The 19,632-nt window shown below is 37.9% G+C and overlaps 2 protein-coding genes across 2 annotated transcripts; both read right to left on the bottom strand.

The window, feature by feature from the left end:
- Positions 1–8,533: 8,533 nt before the first annotated feature.
- On the bottom strand, positions 8,534–10,515 carry LOC148167780 (putative multidrug resistance-associated protein lethal(2)03659). Its single transcript, XM_088045225.1, has 6 exons — positions 10,432–10,515; positions 9,670–10,384; positions 9,347–9,623; positions 9,148–9,298; positions 8,870–9,100; positions 8,534–8,823 (listed from the first exon to the last, which is right to left on the bottom strand). Exons 2-6 carry the CDS (start codon positions 10,329–10,331, stop codon positions 8,564–8,566), a joined length of 1,581 nt encoding a protein of 526 aa, XP_087901351.1. The 5' UTR covers positions 10,332–10,384; positions 10,432–10,515; the 3' UTR covers positions 8,534–8,563.
- A 63-nt stretch (positions 10,516–10,578) lies between these two features.
- On the bottom strand, positions 10,579–11,879 carry LOC148167779 (ATP-binding cassette sub-family C member 4-like). The gene is made up of 3 exons (XM_088046434.1): positions 11,314–11,879; positions 11,050–11,265; positions 10,579–11,002 (listed from the first exon to the last, which is right to left on the bottom strand). The coding sequence occupies exons 1-3, from the start codon at positions 11,571–11,573 to the stop codon at positions 10,579–10,581; spliced, it is 900 nt and encodes a 299-aa protein (XP_087902560.1). The 5' UTR covers positions 11,574–11,879.
- Between the last annotated feature and the right edge of the window lie 7,753 nt (positions 11,880–19,632).

Below are 19,632 nucleotides of genomic sequence, written 5' to 3'. Positions count from 1 at the left end.
GACTGGGCAGCTATCACTCCGCAAAAGAAGCTCTGGTGCGCGCTCTAGAGGTGGAAGCCGTTTTCAAGAGCTCTGTGAACGTCTCCGATTACCGACGAATTCGAGGTGTGGGTATTGACGAAGAAGAGGCAACACCTACCGATTTCGTCACGAAAGCCGAGCTAAACGACATCCTCAAGGGAAACAGGGAGCTACGGATGACACTGAAGCAGCGAACTAGCCAGACCTGCTATCGTTGCGGAAAACCAGGCCATTTTAAACGTGACTGTAGGGTTGTTCTTAGGAACGACCAGAACGGTCCCCAGTCACGTCCTCAGCAGTCGGAAAATTAAAGCCCAGCAGTGTCAAGGGGCACACACTGGCTGGGGAGAGCACAAGCCCCAAAGTTATTTCCGTTATGCGTTTGAAGAGAAATTTTGAGAGTTTGATAATTGAAGGAAGTGTGAATGGGAGAAAAGTGAAGATGACGGTCGACACCGGAGCCATGGTTTCCCTTGTGAGAAAGGACATGTTGGACAACAGGACATCTCTGGAAACAACGAGTGCTATTTTAAAAACAGTCACGGGAGATGTCGCCACAGTAAGTGCCGAGGCAGAGGTCACGGTCCAGTTGGGAGGTATGAAGTTTCGGCATCGGGTGCTGGTGGCAGGAATTGAGGATGAGATGATCCTGGGAATGGATGTTATTGGACGACATGGGATTTCCTTTAATCACAACGAAAAGATCCTCAAGATTGGAACCGAAAGCTTCGTGTTATCGACCCCAGAAGTAAAAGAAGATGGAGTGAAAGCGTTCGCCTGTGCAAAAACTTGTGTGGATGGGAACAGCGAGAAAGTGATAAGTGTGCGTTTAGGAAGTAACTTTGGGAGCTGCGTTGGAATGATTGAACCGACCAGAGACATGACAAAACCAATTCTTGTTGGAAAGACACTAGTAAAAGTGACGAAAGAAATACCTGTGCGGGTGGCGAATATCAACCCTACTCCAGTCACGATCAAGAAGGGCGATCTAGTTGCTGTGTGTGTTCCGATCTCCAGAATAAGTGACGCACAGCCATCAAAGAGAAACGTGAAGACCGTGAAAAAGTTAAAGCTGGAGGTAGACACGAGTGACCTTTCTGAAGAAGAGGCTCTTAAAGCACAGGCTTTTATCAAGAAGAATAATGATGTGTTCGCCGTTGAGAATGAACCATTAGGAAGAACGAACATCGTTCAACACAGAATCAATACGGGCGACCATCAACCCATCAGACAGGCACCGAGAAGGTTACCGTGGGCGAAGCAAGAGCAGGCCGAACAGTTGGTAAAATCCATGCAAGAAGAAGGGATTATTGAAGAATCCAACAGTCCTTGGTCTTCGCCGGTTGTGCTCGTAACCAAGAAAGACGGTAGTACAAGATTCTGTGTGGATTACCGAAAACTCAACGATGTTACCAAGAAAGACAGTTTTCCATTACCCCGGATTGACGACACTCTCACAACTCTGTCAGGGTCGACGTGGTTTTCAACCTTAGACCTGAAGAGTGGATATTGGCAAGTGGGACTTCATCCCGAAGACAAGGAGAAGACAGCGTTTTCCACGGGAAGTGGCCTGTACCACTTTACGGTTATGCCTTTTGGGCTTTGCAACGCACCCGCTACATTCGAAAGACTAATGGAATGTGTGTTGCGTGGATTGACGTGGAAAACTTGTCTGGTTTATTTTGACGACGTTATGGTCATGGGTAAAAACTTCGATGAACACCTGAAGAACCTTCAAGAAGTGGTAGACCGGTTTAGGGGTGCCAATTTGAAACTTAATCCGAAAAAGTGCCATCTATTTCGGAAGAAAGTGGAGTTTCTGGGGCATACGGTGTCATTTGAAGGAATCAAGACCTGCGAAGATAAGATTCAGGCGATTAAGGAATGGCCCAGACCTAAGGACAAGCACGATGTGAGAAGTTTTATTGGACTTTGCACGTATTATCGGCGGTTCGTAGAAGGTTTCGCCAACATTGCTGCACCTCTGCACAAACTAACGGAAGCAAAGGCATCATTCAACTGGACATCAGACTGCGAAAGCAGTTTCAAGCGACTGAAGTTAGCTTTGTGCACTAGCCCGATTTTGAGCTACCCCAGGACTCATGGAAAGTTCGTCTTGGACACAGATGCCAGTAACATCGGCATTGGAGCGGTGTTATCGCAGGTGCAGGATGGAGAAGAGAGAGTGATCGAATACTACAGCAAAGTGTTGAGCAAGCAAGAGAGAAATTACTGCGCTACAAGAAAGGAATTGCTGGCCGTTGTAAAATCTGTAGAGCATTTCCACAAATACTTGTTTGGCCACGAGTTCTTGATAAGGACTGATCATGCTGCCCTTACGTGGTTACTACAGATGAAAGACGCCGAAGGACAAGTGGCTAGGTGGATTGAGCGGCTGCAGCAATACCACTTCAAAATCAAACATCGACCAGGAAAGCAACACAATAACGCTGACGCTCTCTCTAGAAGACCTTGCAAGGATTGCAAGCAGTGCGCGAAGATTGAAGGGCCATTGCCGATAAACAGGATGGTTATCGGTTGTGATGATGACTGGACTACGGAGAATCTTCGGAAGGATCAACAAGCAGACCAGGAAATTGGGCCACTGCTGGAGTGGAAAGAAACGGATAATGGAAGGCCGCGTTGGGAAGATGTCTCGTAAAAGAGTCCAGGGTTGAAGGCGATGTGGGCGCAGTGGGACTCACTGCGAGTAGAAAATGGGGTACTGAAAAGGGCTTGGGAAAGCGCAGACGGGAAGAAAGTAACCTCCCAGTTACTAGTGCCCAAGAATAGAGTCCCCCAAGTACTCAAGGAGGTCCATGACGGAACATCAGGCGCTCACTTCGGAGTGAACAAAACCTTAAGTAAGATTAGGCAGCGGTATTACTGGGTTGGCTGCCGGGAAGATGTCGAACGATGGTGTAGGAGATGTTCAGTTTGTGGGGCGAGCAAGGGACCTCGAACGCGAACTAAAGGAGGCATGAAACAATACAACGTGGGAGCCCCGTTCGAGAGAATCGCTCTAGATGTGGCCGGGCCATTTCCAAAAACTGATGACGGCAACAAGTACATCTTGGTTGTGCAGGATTATTTCAGTAAATGGCCGGAAGCGTATGCCCTTCCCAACCAAGAAGCCACAACAGTAGCTCGAGTCCTAGTGGATAATTTCTTCAGCAGGTTTGGAGTTCCACTCGAAATGCATTCCGATCAAGGCAGGAATTTTGAGTCTGGCGTTTTTCAAGAGATGTGTAAGCTGCTGGGAATTAGGAAGACTCGAACCACACCCTTGCACCCGCAATCCGACGGCATGGTCGAGAGATTCAATCAGACGATGGAGGAACATCTGTCCAAGGTAGTGGAAGAGCACCAGAGGGATTGGGATCGTCGACTGCCCTTGTTTATGATGGCCTACAGAGCTGCCATTCATGAAACCACGGGAGAAACACCAGCGAAGATTATCTTTGGAAGAGAGCTGCGTCTCCCTTGTGATCTTCTGCTTGGTTCGCCTGGGGCGGAACGAAAGGAAGTACCGGAGTTCGTCGACAACCTGAGAGAGACCCTACTGGATACACACCACCTTGTGAGGCAGAGGATCAAAATGGCTAGTGACAGAATGCGGTCCAGATATAATGTGACAGCTAATCATGAAGGATTCAACGAAGGAGACTTGGTGTGGTTATTCAACCCTCGACGAAAGAAGGGCCTATCTCCGAAGTTGACACCTACATGGGAGGGACCGTATAAGGTGATCAAGAGGATCAACGACGTGGTGTATCGGATCCAACGCAGCGCCCGTTCAAAGATGAAAGTGGTTCATCTAAATAGACTTTGTAAATATCACGGAGAATCAGGTGTTTGGTCTGATCGGGACGATCAGAACTAAGAGGGGGGCAGTGTTACGAGAAGATTCTGGAAGCTTCGAGCGCCAGCGCTGGAACGTTCCGCCCTGTTCTAGAGCGAGCGGTTCGTGGAATAATTCTGATTCATACGCGGAACTCCCGAATATTCTCGCAGCGCTCCAGCATTAGGCTAGTGGTAGGGGAATATCTGTATATAGGGAAGTAGTGATAGGATTGTAGATAGTCTAGTATTTGGAAGTCCTGTAAAGTGAATAATTGTGAAGTACGAGAGTGTTCATAGTGCACAATAAAATTGTTATTGTTACAAGCGAGACTTTTGATTTTTCGGCCAACGTGACAATATTACCCACTGGTCATTACATTGCAGTGTGTGTAACTATGGATTTTCTTAGAAGGACAACCGTTTGTAATTTATAGATTACTATAACAGGAGTAGAAAATTAGTATATTACGCAACGTGTGGGGTAAGAAGCCAATTACCCACGAGGGGAAAAATTGTGCGCGAGGCGAGGCCGAGCGCAATAATTCCACGAGAGGGTAATTGGCCTTACCCCCGAGTCGCGTACTATACTTTTTCTACGACTCCCTTTCCCGCAACCTTCTAATTTTTGTTTCGATAAATTACAACTAAAGTCGAATTTTACATGATTTTTATTAAAAATTGGCAATTGAAATATTTATAATAAGTATCAACTAAAAAAAACAAAGAACAATTTTCATAAATTATGAACAACCTTGTAAATTTTTATTTGTTAAAATTAATAGTAAAGTTAGAACAATTTTTGATTATAAATGGTGCAAGAGATTTGGTTAGCTCAGTATTCAACGCGAAACAATTTGTGGAAGTTTCTACTTCATCCGTGGCAGTTTCTATTTCGCTGAAATTCACAGATGTAGTGCAAGTAGCCATGGATGTAGAAGGTAACCCGTCTTGAACTTGCGCCAGTCCTACGGATTCCAGTATTTTTTTGGAAGTTGCTGTCTTATTTGCCATTGAATCATCGACGTATCCTTCTGCAACCGCAGAGGATTTCCATCCTCCGTGTCTTTTCAATGCAAACAAGTCACCTCCAGCATCAACCAAAATTGTAGCAGAAGTTCTTCTAAGGCAGTGGCCAGTATAGAGTTCAGGTGTTAGCAAACCTAAGTATTGGGCTATTTTCTTCGGGACATCAGCCAATTTATTTATTCCTACCACTTGCCTAGTCATTTTTCCTTTTTGATAATTTAAGAATAATTGAGAAATATTATGATCCTGTATTTGTTTCCGAAGATTTATATACTTCTTTCAAATGTGACAAAATTGTCCGGAAATCACAAACGATCGAGATATTTTAGTTTTGCTATCAGGTATTTTTACTATAAGGTTTGATTCTGAATCTTCTATATCAGCGAGTCTCATTTTTTTCAGTTCTTGTGTCCTGCAAGCCCCAGTAATTTCAATAATCAGGACTGCTTTTGTAAACAGGTGTTCTAAATCAGGAGCATCCTTCAGAAAAGTATTAATTTCTTGAGCCGTTAGAATTTTTGATTTTTTACTCTTGAATCCATCTGATTGTCTCTTTAAGAAAGCCCGTAATTTCTGGTAGTTTGCAATATTTACGTCGCGTTTGATGCTTGGTTTGAAATCTTGTTTCAACTTGCCAAAATACGCGAGTAAAATATTCTCGGAGAAAGATGCCACTCCGTTGTCCGCACGCCAGGCGATGAATTTGCTGTACACCGACTCGTACCGCTCTTTTGACTTTTTCGGAATCAGATCATCAGTTGCACTAACTGCTTGTGCTGCAATTTCGGGGGGCGTAGCTTGCAATTCACACTCGGAGTCACTCATCATGATGAAATATACAAACACAAATTGCAAATGTCAATTTTGACAAATTTTTATGACATCCACAGCAACTGCTATTCCTCTGTACTATTATGTAATTATATATATTACCCACTGGTCATTACATTGCAGTGTGTGTAACCATGGATTTACTTAGAAGGACAATCGTTTGTAATTCATAGATTACTATAACAGGAGTAGAAAAAATCCATTATAGGCGTGCTGATAAAACAGAACCGTGTTAGCCCAGAAGTTTAAGCGTCGCACTTTAAACATGTGCGCTCATTTGTTGCGTGTTCAAATCTTGATAAAAAGCGCAAAATCTTTTTCATAGCGATAGAATATATTCTAAAATAAAAATTTATAGTTGTAAAATGAAAAATTCGCTCCGCATGCTACGCACTAGTCCACTGTGTGGACGCTCATGAGGGCTTCGCCTGAATTTCAAAACGAATCAAAAAATTCCAAAAAATTTTAAAGGGCCTTATGTTTAGTCACAGCATAGACAATTAAGCTAGGTTTAACGATCTGTGAGTCGCAGACAGGAAGACTTTATTCTCTTTTTCTCTGCTAGATGGCAGATTTTTATTAACTAATATTAACAATGTGCATAATCGTAGATGGGAAGCGTAATACTTGGTTCAGAAAATAAAATCTATTTTGAGGTATTTAGAAACAAGAGCTCTTATTTGTCTAATATTTTTACCAGTCGCCATTCCGACCGGTGAATTTTTCGCATGCGCCAATGTATTGGTCTAGAAGTAAATACATTTTGGGGTGACTCAAAACAAGGAATTCTGGTAAGGTTTTTTTTGGGTGCTTTTAACATAATTAGGTTTGATTTTGGATGATTTACAACAGTTTTCTCATATGTCCAATTTCTGATGGGCTATTGATTTACAAGAAAAGAAACTTTAGAGTATTTTTTGCTCACATTAAAAACTATGATTTTTGAAGGATTTTATGTCTTTTTCGGTTGTTAACTTTTGGGAAAACATAAATTTTTAGGATCCTGCCTTGTTTTGTAAGGCGCCAAATATACCTCTTTGATTTGGTAATGTTTTTACTTTTTTTTGCATGCGCCAACTGGTCTGGTCCAGAAATACAAAGCCATTTGGAATGTCTAAAAACAACGGATTTGGAAAGTTTTTCAGAGTGCTCTTGAGATAATTTTGCATGATTTTGGGAGATTTTAACGGTTTTTTCGTGTGCCCAATTTTTGGTGGTCTACTGATATTTGGGTACTTTTGGGGTGGATAAAAATTAATGCTTTTTGAGAGGTTTTTTTTTGCCTTTTTTTGGTTGTTGACTTTTGAGAAAACAGCTAAATTTGTAGGATTCTGCCTTGTTTTTTAAGACGCCAAATGCCCTGGTCCAGAAATAGAAAACCATTTTGGGGTGTTTAAAAACAAGGCATTTTCTAAGTTTTTTAGATCTTTTTCGGTTGTTTACTTTTGGAAAAACACTAAATTTGTAGAATTCTACCCCGTTTTTTCGTGAGCCCAATTTTTGGTGGTCTACAGATATTTGGGTACTTTTGGAGTGGATAAAAATTAATGCCTTTTTTGGTTGTTGACTTTTGAGCAAACAGCTAAATTTGTAGGATTCTGTCCTGTTTTTTAACACGCCAAATGCCCTGGTCCAGAAGTAACATTTTATAGTCTACTCATTCCTGTTAAGGCAGTCTCCTAAATAGGTTTCCATGTGCCTAACGTAATTTGGCAATGCTGCTGTGTTACTGCCTCAGAAGTAGTATGTATTTTAGCAAACGAAGTCACCTTCATTTACTGGTTGACTTATTTTAATAGTATTTTTCCACTGGTTGAACAACTCTTCTATAGGGTTTAAAAAGGGACGTATGGGGGGTAAGAATATTAGAAAATGACCATGATTTCTTATTAATTGTTGGATTTCTTCAGTCCTGTGAAATCTCACGTTGTCCATCACCAAATGAGCGCCTCTAACATTGTCTTGTTGTAAATGATTGATCAAGTTTATCAAAAATTCTTCAAAATGTTTAATGTTGTATGGCCTGTCTTGAACTGTAAATAAATACAAGGAATTTACAGACATTGCGGCAGCAATAGAGTAATTTCGACCCCGTAATTGTGCTTTTACTTTGTTTGCTCGACAGTTTTTGGTGCGACCGTCTTGAGTGTACTTGAATTCCATATTCATCGATGAAAAACACTTTTTCTCGTTCAACCATTATTCTATTGTATTGTATTGCATATTCAAATCGAGCTTCAATGGTTTCTGGTGTATTTCGTCTATCTGGAACCCTCGAAATTCTCTTAACAGAAAAATGAAATTCTTTAGTAGCCTTGTTTATAGTTGATAGACTTATTTGCAACTCGGGAACCTATTTTAATAGTTTTTTTTTATCTATTGAAGAGTTAACGAAGAATCGTCATCCATCCAGTCACAAATTTCTTGTTTTTGTTGTTCGGTTAATTTTCTTGGACGGTGCCCACCACTTCTCTTCGCCACCTCGTTGGTTTTCTGGTATGTTGCGAAAATTTTTCGACAGTGTTTGCTAATACATTGAATTGTTGTCCTATACTCGCTGCCGTCCGACCGCTGTTAATGCCTCTAATAATTAATGCACGCTTTTCGTTTGAAATTTTTGTGCTTCGTCGTATTTCACGATCCATTTCAAGAAATAAATCAGTCGTGACTTTCAATTGACAAAACGTGAAACTGTTTTGACAAATGAGGAATGTGTTTGAAAACCAGCACTCTATTTTTTGCCGAGGGGAAACACTTTTGAGAAAAGGTGAAATGCTTTTGACAAAAGAGGAAAACCAAAAGAAAAACACTGTAATGTTACATATTAACTTATTAGTTATCATTACAGATCTATCAATGTTTCGTCCTTGTCTTCATTTCTACTAGTTCCATCCCCAACAAAACATTTGTTATCAAAACTTGTTCTTGTCGATCTCTTCGAAATTTGCAATCGAATTCCATCATCATTTTCAGGACATTTTTCATACTTCAACAGTCGCTCGAACGAGATCATTTGAATATCCAATTCAGTCCATTTGTGGAATCCTAATTTCAACCACCACGCTAAGAGAGTTATTTGTATAATGGTAACACTTTCATTTTCTGAAAAAACAATCTTATGCGATATTTTTAAAATTTCGCTACTTACGATTAGTACAAATAAAATAAACTACAATTATTACAGTGTAAAGTGTAACAACTAAGTCTTGTAGGAAACCAAACGCTTTTAACATGCAGTGAAGAGTGTAAGACGCAGAAGTGTGTTGGTTTATTAAATGTTCATGAAATTCTTCCTTGAGTTTGTTATTCATGTTAAAAGAACCAATTGTTGTTAAACCGTTCATAGTTGCACTGATGTATCCAATTATAGGACTAACACCTGAAAATATAACTCAGTTTTAGGAAGTCAGACAAACTTACCATTACTTGATGCTTCAAGAGTTTTGAAATTTCTTAGGCTTTCGAGAAACCACTGACGAAGTATGAACAACACAACAAAGAGGACAAACGTTGGAATCAAAAACAACACGTTTATGTAAACTATCGCAACAACGATTTCAAAAATTTGAAGTAAGATCTATTGGAAAACAGAAGTAGAGTGTTGTATTCCAATCAGTTTTGTTACCTGAAGTAGATCACCAAACAAAAAGGGTATCACCTCATCAACTGCACTGAGGTCTTTAGAAAATCGGTTAATGAGGCTTCTAATGGTGTTGTTTTGACAAAACTCCATCGAAATGTTGTTAATCAAAGTTTTGTGCAATTTCATCGAACACCTCTTGGCGAAGTTAAAGACGACGAAGCTTTTTACCAAGAAAGTCGCTCCAAAGAGCAGATTCATGATTCCATATGTTTGGTACCAAATTCTTAGTTTCGGGCTTTTGGTACTTGTCATGTTCGTCCTTAAACAAATCGTAAGTTCAAAGTTTACACTCGTAGCATACATACTCAAAAGTCAGTAAATTATTCATGTAACTATCTTCAACTTGTAGCATTACAAAAGAGGTGAAAACTATCATAAACGTGGCAAGACCACCCGTCAGAAGAAAGTACTTCTTGTAAGATTGGAGCCTGAACTTGCTGGAAAAGTCTTCTACGTCTAACAACTTGTCGTCTTTATCTTCGTTATCTTTAAAAGAAACTCGCGACTTGTCCAAACTTGCAGTCCAGAAATCCTCGCCCTTTTGTGTGTATGTAGCTCTAGCAAAATGGATTTTATACTTCAAGCTACAACTCGAGTTACCATCAACCATCGCCAGGTCACGATTCTCCAAGCTGTCCACGTCTTCCGATAGTTCACATAGTTCTAAGACTTTTTTGTAACGACCCTCATCAAACTGTTGGCCAAACAAGATATTCTGGCGAATGGTAGAATCAAAGACCCACGGCTCCATCAAGTCAGTTCGAGAGGTTTGGAGCAATCCTACTTCTTCAAAAACTTCTTCATACTTTCTAAGCGTTGCAAGGAACTCCGATGTTGAATAAACTGCTTGTGGAAGCTTCGTGCTCAGACTTTCCGACAACATAGAAATGTAAAAAAGAAGGTAAAGCAACGCCTCACTTCCCACGTGAAGATGAGCTAAAATTGACACATACAATATCGCCCTCATTGTTAAATGCCCAATGGTAAAACCGAACGCTTTCAAGTAGAAGAACTTCTTGACTGCAAATTGACAGTTAATTTGATTTAACACTTTGACACAATTACACCTTCTAGCTTCCAAAGTTTTGGACCGGTTTTTCTTCGCCAGGAAAGAGAGTCGTTGCGCGGTTTCCCCAAACATTTCTTTTTTAAAAAACATGATGTTTTCTCCAATCAAACCTGCAACATTGGAGGTTGAGCAATTCTGAAATATTTCAAAGCTTACCATGCACTGGTAGTACCACTAAAATTATACATGTAACGACTAAAACTGTGGGCCCAATTCGCAAGTAGAGAAAGTACGAAACTACAGTTAGTTTTACGAATGTTATCCACAACTCGTTCGCAGTTTTCATGAAGTTATCGATGACGATGGCGTTTTTAGCAAAGAGGCTGACAACAGTTCCAAATAACGTGTCTGTGTGGGTCAGATTCGATGTCAATATTTTCGTGTATAGTAAAGAGCACAGTCTTGTGCGCACCTTGAAGCAGAAACCTTCCATGTAAAGAGAGTAATTCTGTGTAAAAACACTGTTTAAGAACTTGAAAAGTGTCATTACCACCAGATAAAACCCCGCAGTAAAGTAATCTCTTTTCAAATAATACAACACTTTTTCTAAAAGATGAGGTTCGCTGATACTGTAAAATCGGTCGTATTAAACGCTCAAAGCGATTTGATTCCTTACATGAAAATTGTATCGGCTAGTAGTTTCATCAGTCCAAGACTAAAAAAACAAAGTCCAAAACATTTTAGAAATGTTTTGCGAAAAGCACTGTTGTCCTCCAAGGAGATTTCGTACATATTTTCTAGTTTTTGTGATCTCAGGTTTTTGGGAACTTCGTATAAATCGTCTTCTGTAAAAGGAGTGTGACACCCTTTTTTCAACAACTTGATGGCGTAGCTAAATTAAATAATTGAAATGTGATGTTGGCAAGTTTAGTGTACTCACATAAAACATATTTGAGATAAAGTGCTGGCGGTGTCTTTGGGATGTTTGATTCTTTGGTGTTTTGGTTTGTGATCCATTGTAACATTGACAGTACTGTAATGATCTGTAACCCAATTCCGCCAAAATTCAAATGAACCGCCAAACTCAAGAACCGCGAAATTTAAAATAAATAAAATGGCCGAAAATCGTGATCGTCTGAAACGGCTAGGACCTACGTTGTGTTGTGAAGGCGGATGTTCGTTGGATACAAAGCAGTGCATCGTCTTTTGGGGAAGAGCGTACCAACACAAAGCAATAAAATACACCAGACCAAATGTGGTTTAACTTGTTTTATTCAGACTTTAAAAGTTTGAATGGTTTTGATTTAAATTTTACAGCTAATTGTTCAAGAATTACAAGCATTTGAACAGACGAACTGATCATGTTACAAAATTCTTAATAATCTTTAATGTCAAAAGAAGTCACTTTACAAAGAAACGTTTCGGTACAAAAATGCAATAAACAAATTAACGGAAAGTGAATTACATCAAAAGAACTACAAAAATCTCCCATTCGCTCTGTTGTGAGTGTGATCAAACTACAAAAATTATTGAAAACAATATAACAATGAAAAACAACACACAATTTACCAAGTAAACATATACAAACAATTTATCAATAAACATTAATAATAAAAGTTAATTATTTTCAAAGGCGACACACAGAAACAGGACGGGATTAGGTTTTCGGAAGACCCGAAAATAATCCTTCCTATTCCGCAAGCATAGTACAGGCGGTGCCTTATCGAGAGTACTAACAAATTATAGCCAGATTAAGAGTAACCAACATCTCACCCGCGGAAGACCCGCTAGTTAGGTGAACCCTGACTACCCCGCGAGTCCCACGTAACAAGCTTCCAGCACTGGAGGGTTTTCGAAAGTCAAAATCAAAGTTTAATTTTGAATTGATCACACTCTGAAAAATCTACTAATATTAACGCGAGAGGCTGTTTGTTATGTTGAGTCTTTTGTGACGAAGAAAATCTGGAAAGGAGCATTGGGTTCGGACAAGTACAGAGCAGCTACGAAAACAAGGGACATACATAAAATACATAAACATATAAATTTTCAGTTTCAGTTTCAATAAAATACAATGGAAGAGAAAGTCGTGGACTTTAGGAAAAATGTACTCGTTTTTGCTCACGAATGACATAGAGCGATTCAAAAAGACATTCCCAGTTAATTTGATGTTGTAGTCGTATTTATTCAAAAAGATTCAAAAACGTGTTGTCGTTTTGCTTGTTTATTTTCGAATCTCTATTTTCCTTAGTTTCAATACAAGGCATGAATTGATTATAATATTTACATGAAATTGAACATATTCCCCCCCTTGAAGGGCTATGCGCTTCAAAATTAATACATAATGAAATATAAGAATTTTAACAATGAATACACTAGATATCACTTGGGATTACACAGATACGAGATACTGGTCGCATCACCTCTCCTGTTGACAGTCTTATGGTCACCACACGAATACAACCATCATGTCCTGGGTGTACTTTCGTAATACGACCTAATTTCCAACACTGAGGCATAGCAGTATCACGAAGAACTACAAGTGATCCTTCTTGCAGTAAAATTGCATGGTTCTGCTTCCATTTGCTGCGAGTTTGAAGTTCAGATATATATTCTTTTTGCCATCTATTCCAAAAATGCTGAACTAATTGTTGCATTCGTTGATACGTATTAAGTCTCTTCTCGTTTAGATCAATTAGTAGATCAGGGTCGGGAATTGAATGTAAGGATTTCCCAATAAGAAAATGACCAGGTGTTAACGCTTCTAAGTCTAATGGACTATCGGACAAAGGCGAAAGTGGTCTTGAGTTTAAAATTGCCTCAATTTGAATTAAAACTGTGTAGAATTGCTCAAAAGTAAGGCAAGCATTGCTAAGAATTCTTTTTAAATGAAATTTTACTGATTTAACTCCCGCTTCCCAAAGTCCACCAAAGTGAGGAGCTCGTGGGGGAATAAATTCCCATTGAATATTATTATTATTTAATTCTTTTTGTATAACGGTTTGCGTTGACTTGTTTTTGAGTAAATTAAATAGTTCTTTTAAATTAGCAGCAGCACCTTGAAAATTAGTACCGTTATCAGAATGAATCTTGTACGGTTTTCCTCGTCTTCCAATAAATCTGCGTAAACAAGCAATAAAACATTCAGATGTTAAATTGCTAACAATCTCAACATGCATAGCTTTAGTAGCAAAACAAATAAAAACAGCAATGTAACATTTGACAATCTTTGCGTTTCGAAGTTGCCGGTCTTTTATATTAAATGGGCCTGCATAATAATTGGAAGTATAATTGGAAGTATGGGCAAATTCCTATTTTTTACACAAGTCACGCAATTATGAACTATACGTTTGCAAAGACTTTTTCCGTTCACTGGCCAAAATTCATCTCTTACTAGTGAGAGCAAATTTTGTGGACCTGAATGCAATGAAAATTTATGGAAATGATTAATAATGATAAAAGTCAGTTTATGTTTAGGATGAAGTATGATTGGGTGTTTTTTGTTAAATGGGTAATTTGAATGATGAAGTCTTCCTCCTACTCTAAGAATCCCGGATTCATCTAGAAAAGGATTCAAATTAAGAATTTTACTAGTTGACTTCAATGTTTTTCCTTTTTTTAAATTTGTTATTTCTGATGGAAATGATTCTATTTGTGATAATTTTAAAATACATGTGAGTGCCTCTTGTAACTCAGAAGTGGTAAGATTTCCAAATTGTCTGTTTCTCAAATTTTTGCTCGCATTTGATTTAAATCGTAGCAAATACGCTGTAATGCGTTTTAATTTGTTAAATGAAGAATACAAATTGAAGTATTCATGTGATTCAATTTTGTCTTTTTTAGTAACATCAGTGTTAAGATGTAAATAGGCCTTTTTTGTTTCTGGCAAAGTTTCATTTTTTACAGGAAACAATAAATTAGGCCAATGTTTCATATTTTGTTTTAAGAACGAAGGACCATTAAACCATAAAGTGCAATTTAATAAGTTGTCTGGAGTACAACCGCGACTTATGAGGTCGGCTGGGTTGTTTATGGATTCGACATGTTTCCAGTTTGATGGTGAAGAAATATCTTGAATAGATGCCACTCTGTTTGCTACGAAAGTGGTTCGGTAATACGATGGAGAATTTATCCATTGAAGAGTTATGATAGAATCTGACCAGTAAAATACTGAATCAACTTTGATAGAACTTTTGTTGATTATTTTATGCATTAATTGTGCTGCTAAAAGTGCTGCACACAGTTCTAAGCATGGTAACGATTTTTTCTTCAAAGGTGCTACTCGCGATTTTGCACACAGTAAATGAATAGAAACGTTATTGCTTGAATCAATGCATCTAAGATATATAACTGCACCATAAGCCTTTTCACTGGCGTCAGCAAAAGCATGAAGTTGAATTTGCACTGGATCTGTTTTTGTTGCACATCTAGGAATTTTAATTAAATTTAAGTGAGTTAGATTTTTCTCAAAATTGAGCCAGGCGTCAGCAATCGATTGAGGGACTTTGTCATCCCAAGATAACTTCAGTTGCCAAAGCTCCTGAATGATTAGTTTCGCCACCAAGATGATTGGACCTAACAGTCCCAATGGATCAAATATTTGACATACTGTTGAAAGTATGTTTCGTTTAGTAGGTGTTTGAGTTAATGAACTCTTCACTGCAAATTGAAATGTATCCTCTTTAGCATTCCATATAACTCCTAAAGTTTTTGCATTATCATGATTGCTTAATGTCAGAATATCAAAATTAACCTGCTTTGTGTTAATGTCGCGGACTATCTCGTCATTATTCGAAATATATTTCCTCAATTCAAAACCAGCTGAGTTTAAAATTATATCAAGTTCTTTGCGTATCTGATTAACTTCATCAACGTTTTTTCCACCTGTTAAAAGATCATCAACATAGAAACATTGAGAAATGATTTTGCAAGTCTTTGGGTACTGATCTTTATATAATTCTGCTAATCGCATCAAACATTTAGTGGCCAAATATGGAGCTGAACTTGTTCCATAAGTTACCGTATTGAGTTTAAATATTTTGAGTTCTTCAGAAGGATCATCTCTCCAAAAAATAAGTTGATATAACTGATCGGTTGGTTTAACTAATACTTGCCTATACATTTTCATAATGTCAGCGGCCAAAACAATCTGATGTTGCCTAAAGTTGATAAGATTAGTAAATAAATCGTTTTGAAGAGTTGGTCCAACCATCAAAATATCGTTTAAAGATAACTCGGTACTTGTTTTCGTAGACGCGTTAAAAACGACTCGCAGTTTTGTCGTTAAACTGTCTGATCTTATGACTGGATGATGAGGTAAAAAATAATGTTTCGCGTTTTCAATTTCAGAAGGATTAATTTGACTCATATGATTTAGTTCAGTATATTCATGAATAAAATTAGAGTATTCTTGTTTCAATGATGGATTGTTATCAAGCCTTTTTTCAAGATTTAAGAAACGTTTTAATGCAACAGTTTTAGAATCACCAAGAGATTCAGGATTTTCTTTAAAAGGTAAAGATACCACAAATCGACCTTCTTCATTGCGATATGTATTTAATTCAAAATGATTTTCACAATTTTGTTCTTCTGGGGTAAGTTTTGATGATAAAATTTGTGGTTCATCTAAACTCCAGAACTTTTTAACGTCATTGTCTAATTCTAGAAAATGATCTACAGAATGACAAGCAATAATTGTGTGATTTGAATTCATTGTTGATGCTTTAAGTCCTGGAATTTTTCCTGCTACAATCCATCCCAATTTTGTTTTGATTAAAAATGTCTCATTAGAAACACTCAGCTTGATCATTTGACCTTCCAATATTTTATAATATTCACATACTCCTAGCAATAAATCTATTGGACCTGAATTGCTGAAATTTGTATCTGCTAGTTGTAGTTCAGTAGGAATATTGAGCATTTCTGAGTTAAATGATGTGAGTGGAAGACTCTCAGTGACTTTGGGAATAACATAGCAAGACAAGCTAGATGAATAATCGCTGACTTCGGAGTAAATTTGAACCGTAGTTCTTTGCTTAATTTCAGAAAAAGAATTGTTAATACCTCCAATGCCTAGTTTAACATTTGTTGTTTTTATATTTAATTTGCGACACAAGTTTTCAGACATAAGATTACTTTGAGAACCTGGATCAAGAAGACACCGAACAGAACACCATTCACCTGAAGGCATCTTGACTTTGACCATAGCTGTTGATAACAGTACTTGATTTAACGTAGATTTTGAATTAGAATGATTAACAATACTGTCAGCGTTTGTGGATGGGATCTCAGGATGTAGTAAACTGTGATGCAGTTGGTTGCATTGGTTGCATCTAGAGGTAGACTTACAATTAGCCACGACATGATTAGACCTTAAACAATTTTCGCAAAGTTTAGGTAGTTTTTTTACAAAATTCAGTTTGTCTTCAAAAGTGAGCTTAATAAATTTAAAACATTTGTTTAATGTATGATTATTATTGTTGCAAAACTCACATTTTAAGGGACTTGAATTAAATGCTGTGTTACTCATCGTTTTTCTAAAGAATGGTTTTACTAATCTCTGATTTGGTGCAGCATAATTAATTTTGGAATCAGTTTTATTAGGAGTTGAAGTTTTATCAATTTTTTCCAAAAGTGTGCACTGATGTGTTAAAAATTCATCTAAATCATCAAGTGTTGGTAATTGATCTGAAATATGAATTTTACTAAAAGCACGTTTGGTGTTTTCTTCAAATTTTTCAAAAATTATATGATTAATGATTACTCCCCATGTTTCTATTGGAACTCCCAATTTTTTTAGAGCACGCATGTTTTTATTTAAACTGTCTTGAATGTGCCTTAATTGAGTATATGACTCTGTTTTCATTGGCGTAATATTTAAAATCGCGCTTATGTGGCTGTGTGACAACAAACTAATGTTTTGAAACCGTTTTGTTAAAGAATTCCAAATCTTTTCATAGTTGTCAGAAGTCATACTGACATTTTGAACAAGAGAAGCAGCGTTTCCTGTTAAAGATATTTTTAAGTATTGAATTTTTTCGAAATTGGTTAGACTTCTGTTGTTGTGTACCATTTCGGTAAAAGAATCCTGAAATTCAAGCCAACTGCAGTAATCACCGTTAAAACTTTGCAGTTTGAGCACTGGCAAATTAACTTTGACATGATTTTTATGTTCACTGTTTGTTGCAGATTTACCTTCATTTTGGCTAGTAAGTAGTGATTCCGCTGCTGTTAAAATTTCAAAATATGAATCAGAAAACGATTTAATTTGCTCATCTGTCAACGACTGATCTAACGATTCCAAAATTGAACAGTTATTATGGAATTCAGTTAGCAATGGTTTTAACTGAGTAACTCTTACTTGGAGCTCTGTTCTGTTTTTTAAATTAAGAGTTTCTTTATCTAAAGATTCAATAAAATCAAAACAATCTCGCATTTGCCTATTTAATGAGTTTACTTTTGCCAAAGCTAATTTATGTTCCGATCTTTTGGGAGCCATTTCCTTATTGGTTAAACAAAACTAGGAACAGGCAATATGGACCAGGAATGGGTAGGAATAAAGGATAGGGCTGACCTTGTCTAAACTTGTGACTTATCTTCGATAGCTTTCTGTATTCGTCTGTCTCTGGTCTGGTTTGATGATGGAGCTGGATACCTTGCAGGAAGTTCACTGCCAAACGTCTCGATGTGGATTCCGCTTTCAGATTTTGGGACACAATGCACAGACGATGACTAAACGTATTTGGTATCGCTATCCGGCTTCGAATTGACCAATTTGTAGTCGTATTTATTCAAAAAGATTCAAAAACGTGTTGTCGTTTTGCTTGTTTATTTTCGAATCTCTATTTTCCTTAGTTTCAATACAAGGCATGAATTGATTATAATATTTACATGAAATTGAACAGATGTATTTCACAATTTCTTTAAAATCCTATTCTATTTTTAATCCTTCGAACTCAACAGTAAAAATTCCTTGAACAGAATCGAATAAAATTCAAGTTCCCAAAAGTATCGGGTTTCCACGAATCTAAACTGCTTCTGCACGTGTCTTATCGGACGGTGGGCGAACACTGATTGAATCCAGACGCTTACGTCATCGGAAAAACGCGTTACTTTAGAATTGTACAGAAAATAGCTACTTTACATGAATCCGGAGAAACTTCCTTCTTAAGACAACAAATGACAAAAATTATTACATACCAAAAGATGACAACACACAAGCGCTTCTACAAGAAGCCCTAAAAGAGTCACTACACGCCCGTCAAAGCCAATGGGTTTAAAAAAAAATTATTTACAAGATTTTGACAAACTACAAATTAACAAAACACAAAATGAAAAATTAAAACAAAATAGGAATTAAAATTAACACTTGGAAAAATTTGGCGAAACGCACTCGATAACACAGCACCTTGGTAACTACCAAAGTCGTACCAAGAATGAATGCCTCCGGCGTCGCCCGCCTCCTCCGCTGTGGCGGCGGTGAACTACCAAGTCCACCAACTTCTTAACGCAAAAATTCCTGCTGTCGTTGTGGCGCGAAAAGTTTGAAATTTAAATTTGAAGTGGGACACTACAGTACTGACTAGGTAAAGATTTCTGGTTTGGTATTAATTAATCTTTACACAATGACAGGTAATAAAGTACGAGATTGTCCGGACGAAAATATTTTTCTGGTAATTGCTTGATACGTTGTGGCTTATTAGCATCATAGAAAAAAACCGTAAATGAAGATAAACATCACGATAAAGGTACAATTAGGAACGTCGTTGAAGTTAGCGTCATTTTATCGGATTCATTTTCATAAATTAAACGCCGCAGTACTTCGCCTCAAATGACGCATGCATGCCGGTCGCACTTTTCACATGCGAATTTCCACCGATCGTCGTCTTTTTTTCACACAATTTTTGACCAAATGACACCGTAATGACCTTCTGCCCCATCTTCAATCAAAATTCTCCTTCTACATGAGAACAAAGTGGTAAAACTCAACCCTTAACCTAACTAGAAAATTATTATTCATTTCAACCTTCAATAGTAATGTAGCTTCATAAATACGACATCGAAAAATTACAAATAAATCACTTAGTAATCCCCCATATTGCATATACGCCCACCACCCGTCTGAGGGTGGCAATCTCAACCCCTCAAACACCACCTCCGATTATTTTGAAAAATCCGCAATGTAGCCTTTTGAATTTGACATGGAAAAATTACAAATAAATCACTTAGTAATCCCCCATATCGCATATACGCCCACCACCCG

This window comes from Gnatocerus cornutus, chromosome 9 (genome assembly GCF_029298725.1).
Source record: "Gnatocerus cornutus isolate USDA-ARS CGAHR chromosome 9, icGnaCorn1.1, whole genome shotgun sequence".
NCBI lineage: Eukaryota > Metazoa > Arthropoda > Insecta > Coleoptera > Tenebrionidae > Gnatocerus > Gnatocerus cornutus.
This window is presented reverse-complemented; position numbering and strand designations above follow the sequence as displayed.

Excerpts from the sequence above, each read along its gene's own strand:
- LOC148167780 (XM_088045225.1), bottom strand. The coding sequence starts at position 10,331 with ATGAGGGCGATATTGTATGTGTCAATTTTAGCTCATCTTCACGTGGGA. Across the intron at positions 9,624-9,669 it reads AATAATTTACTGACTTTTGA|GACGAACATGACAAGTACCA; the intron begins GTATGTATGCTA and ends GATTTGTTTAAG. Across the intron at positions 9,299-9,346 it reads TGTTTGGTGATCTACTTCAG|ATCTTACTTCAAATTTTTGA; the intron begins GTAACAAAACTG and ends GTTTTCCAATAG.
- LOC148167779 (XM_088046434.1), bottom strand. The coding sequence starts at position 11,573 with ATGCACTGCTTTGTATCCAACGAACATCCGCCTTCACAACACAACGTA. Across the intron at positions 11,266-11,313 it reads TTATCTCAAATATGTTTTAT|CTACGCCATCAAGTTGTTGA; the intron begins GTGAGTACACTA and ends TATTTAATTTAG. Across the intron at positions 11,003-11,049 it reads CTAGCCGATACAATTTTCAT|TATCAGCGAACCTCATCTTT; the intron begins GTAAGGAATCAA and ends CCGATTTTACAG.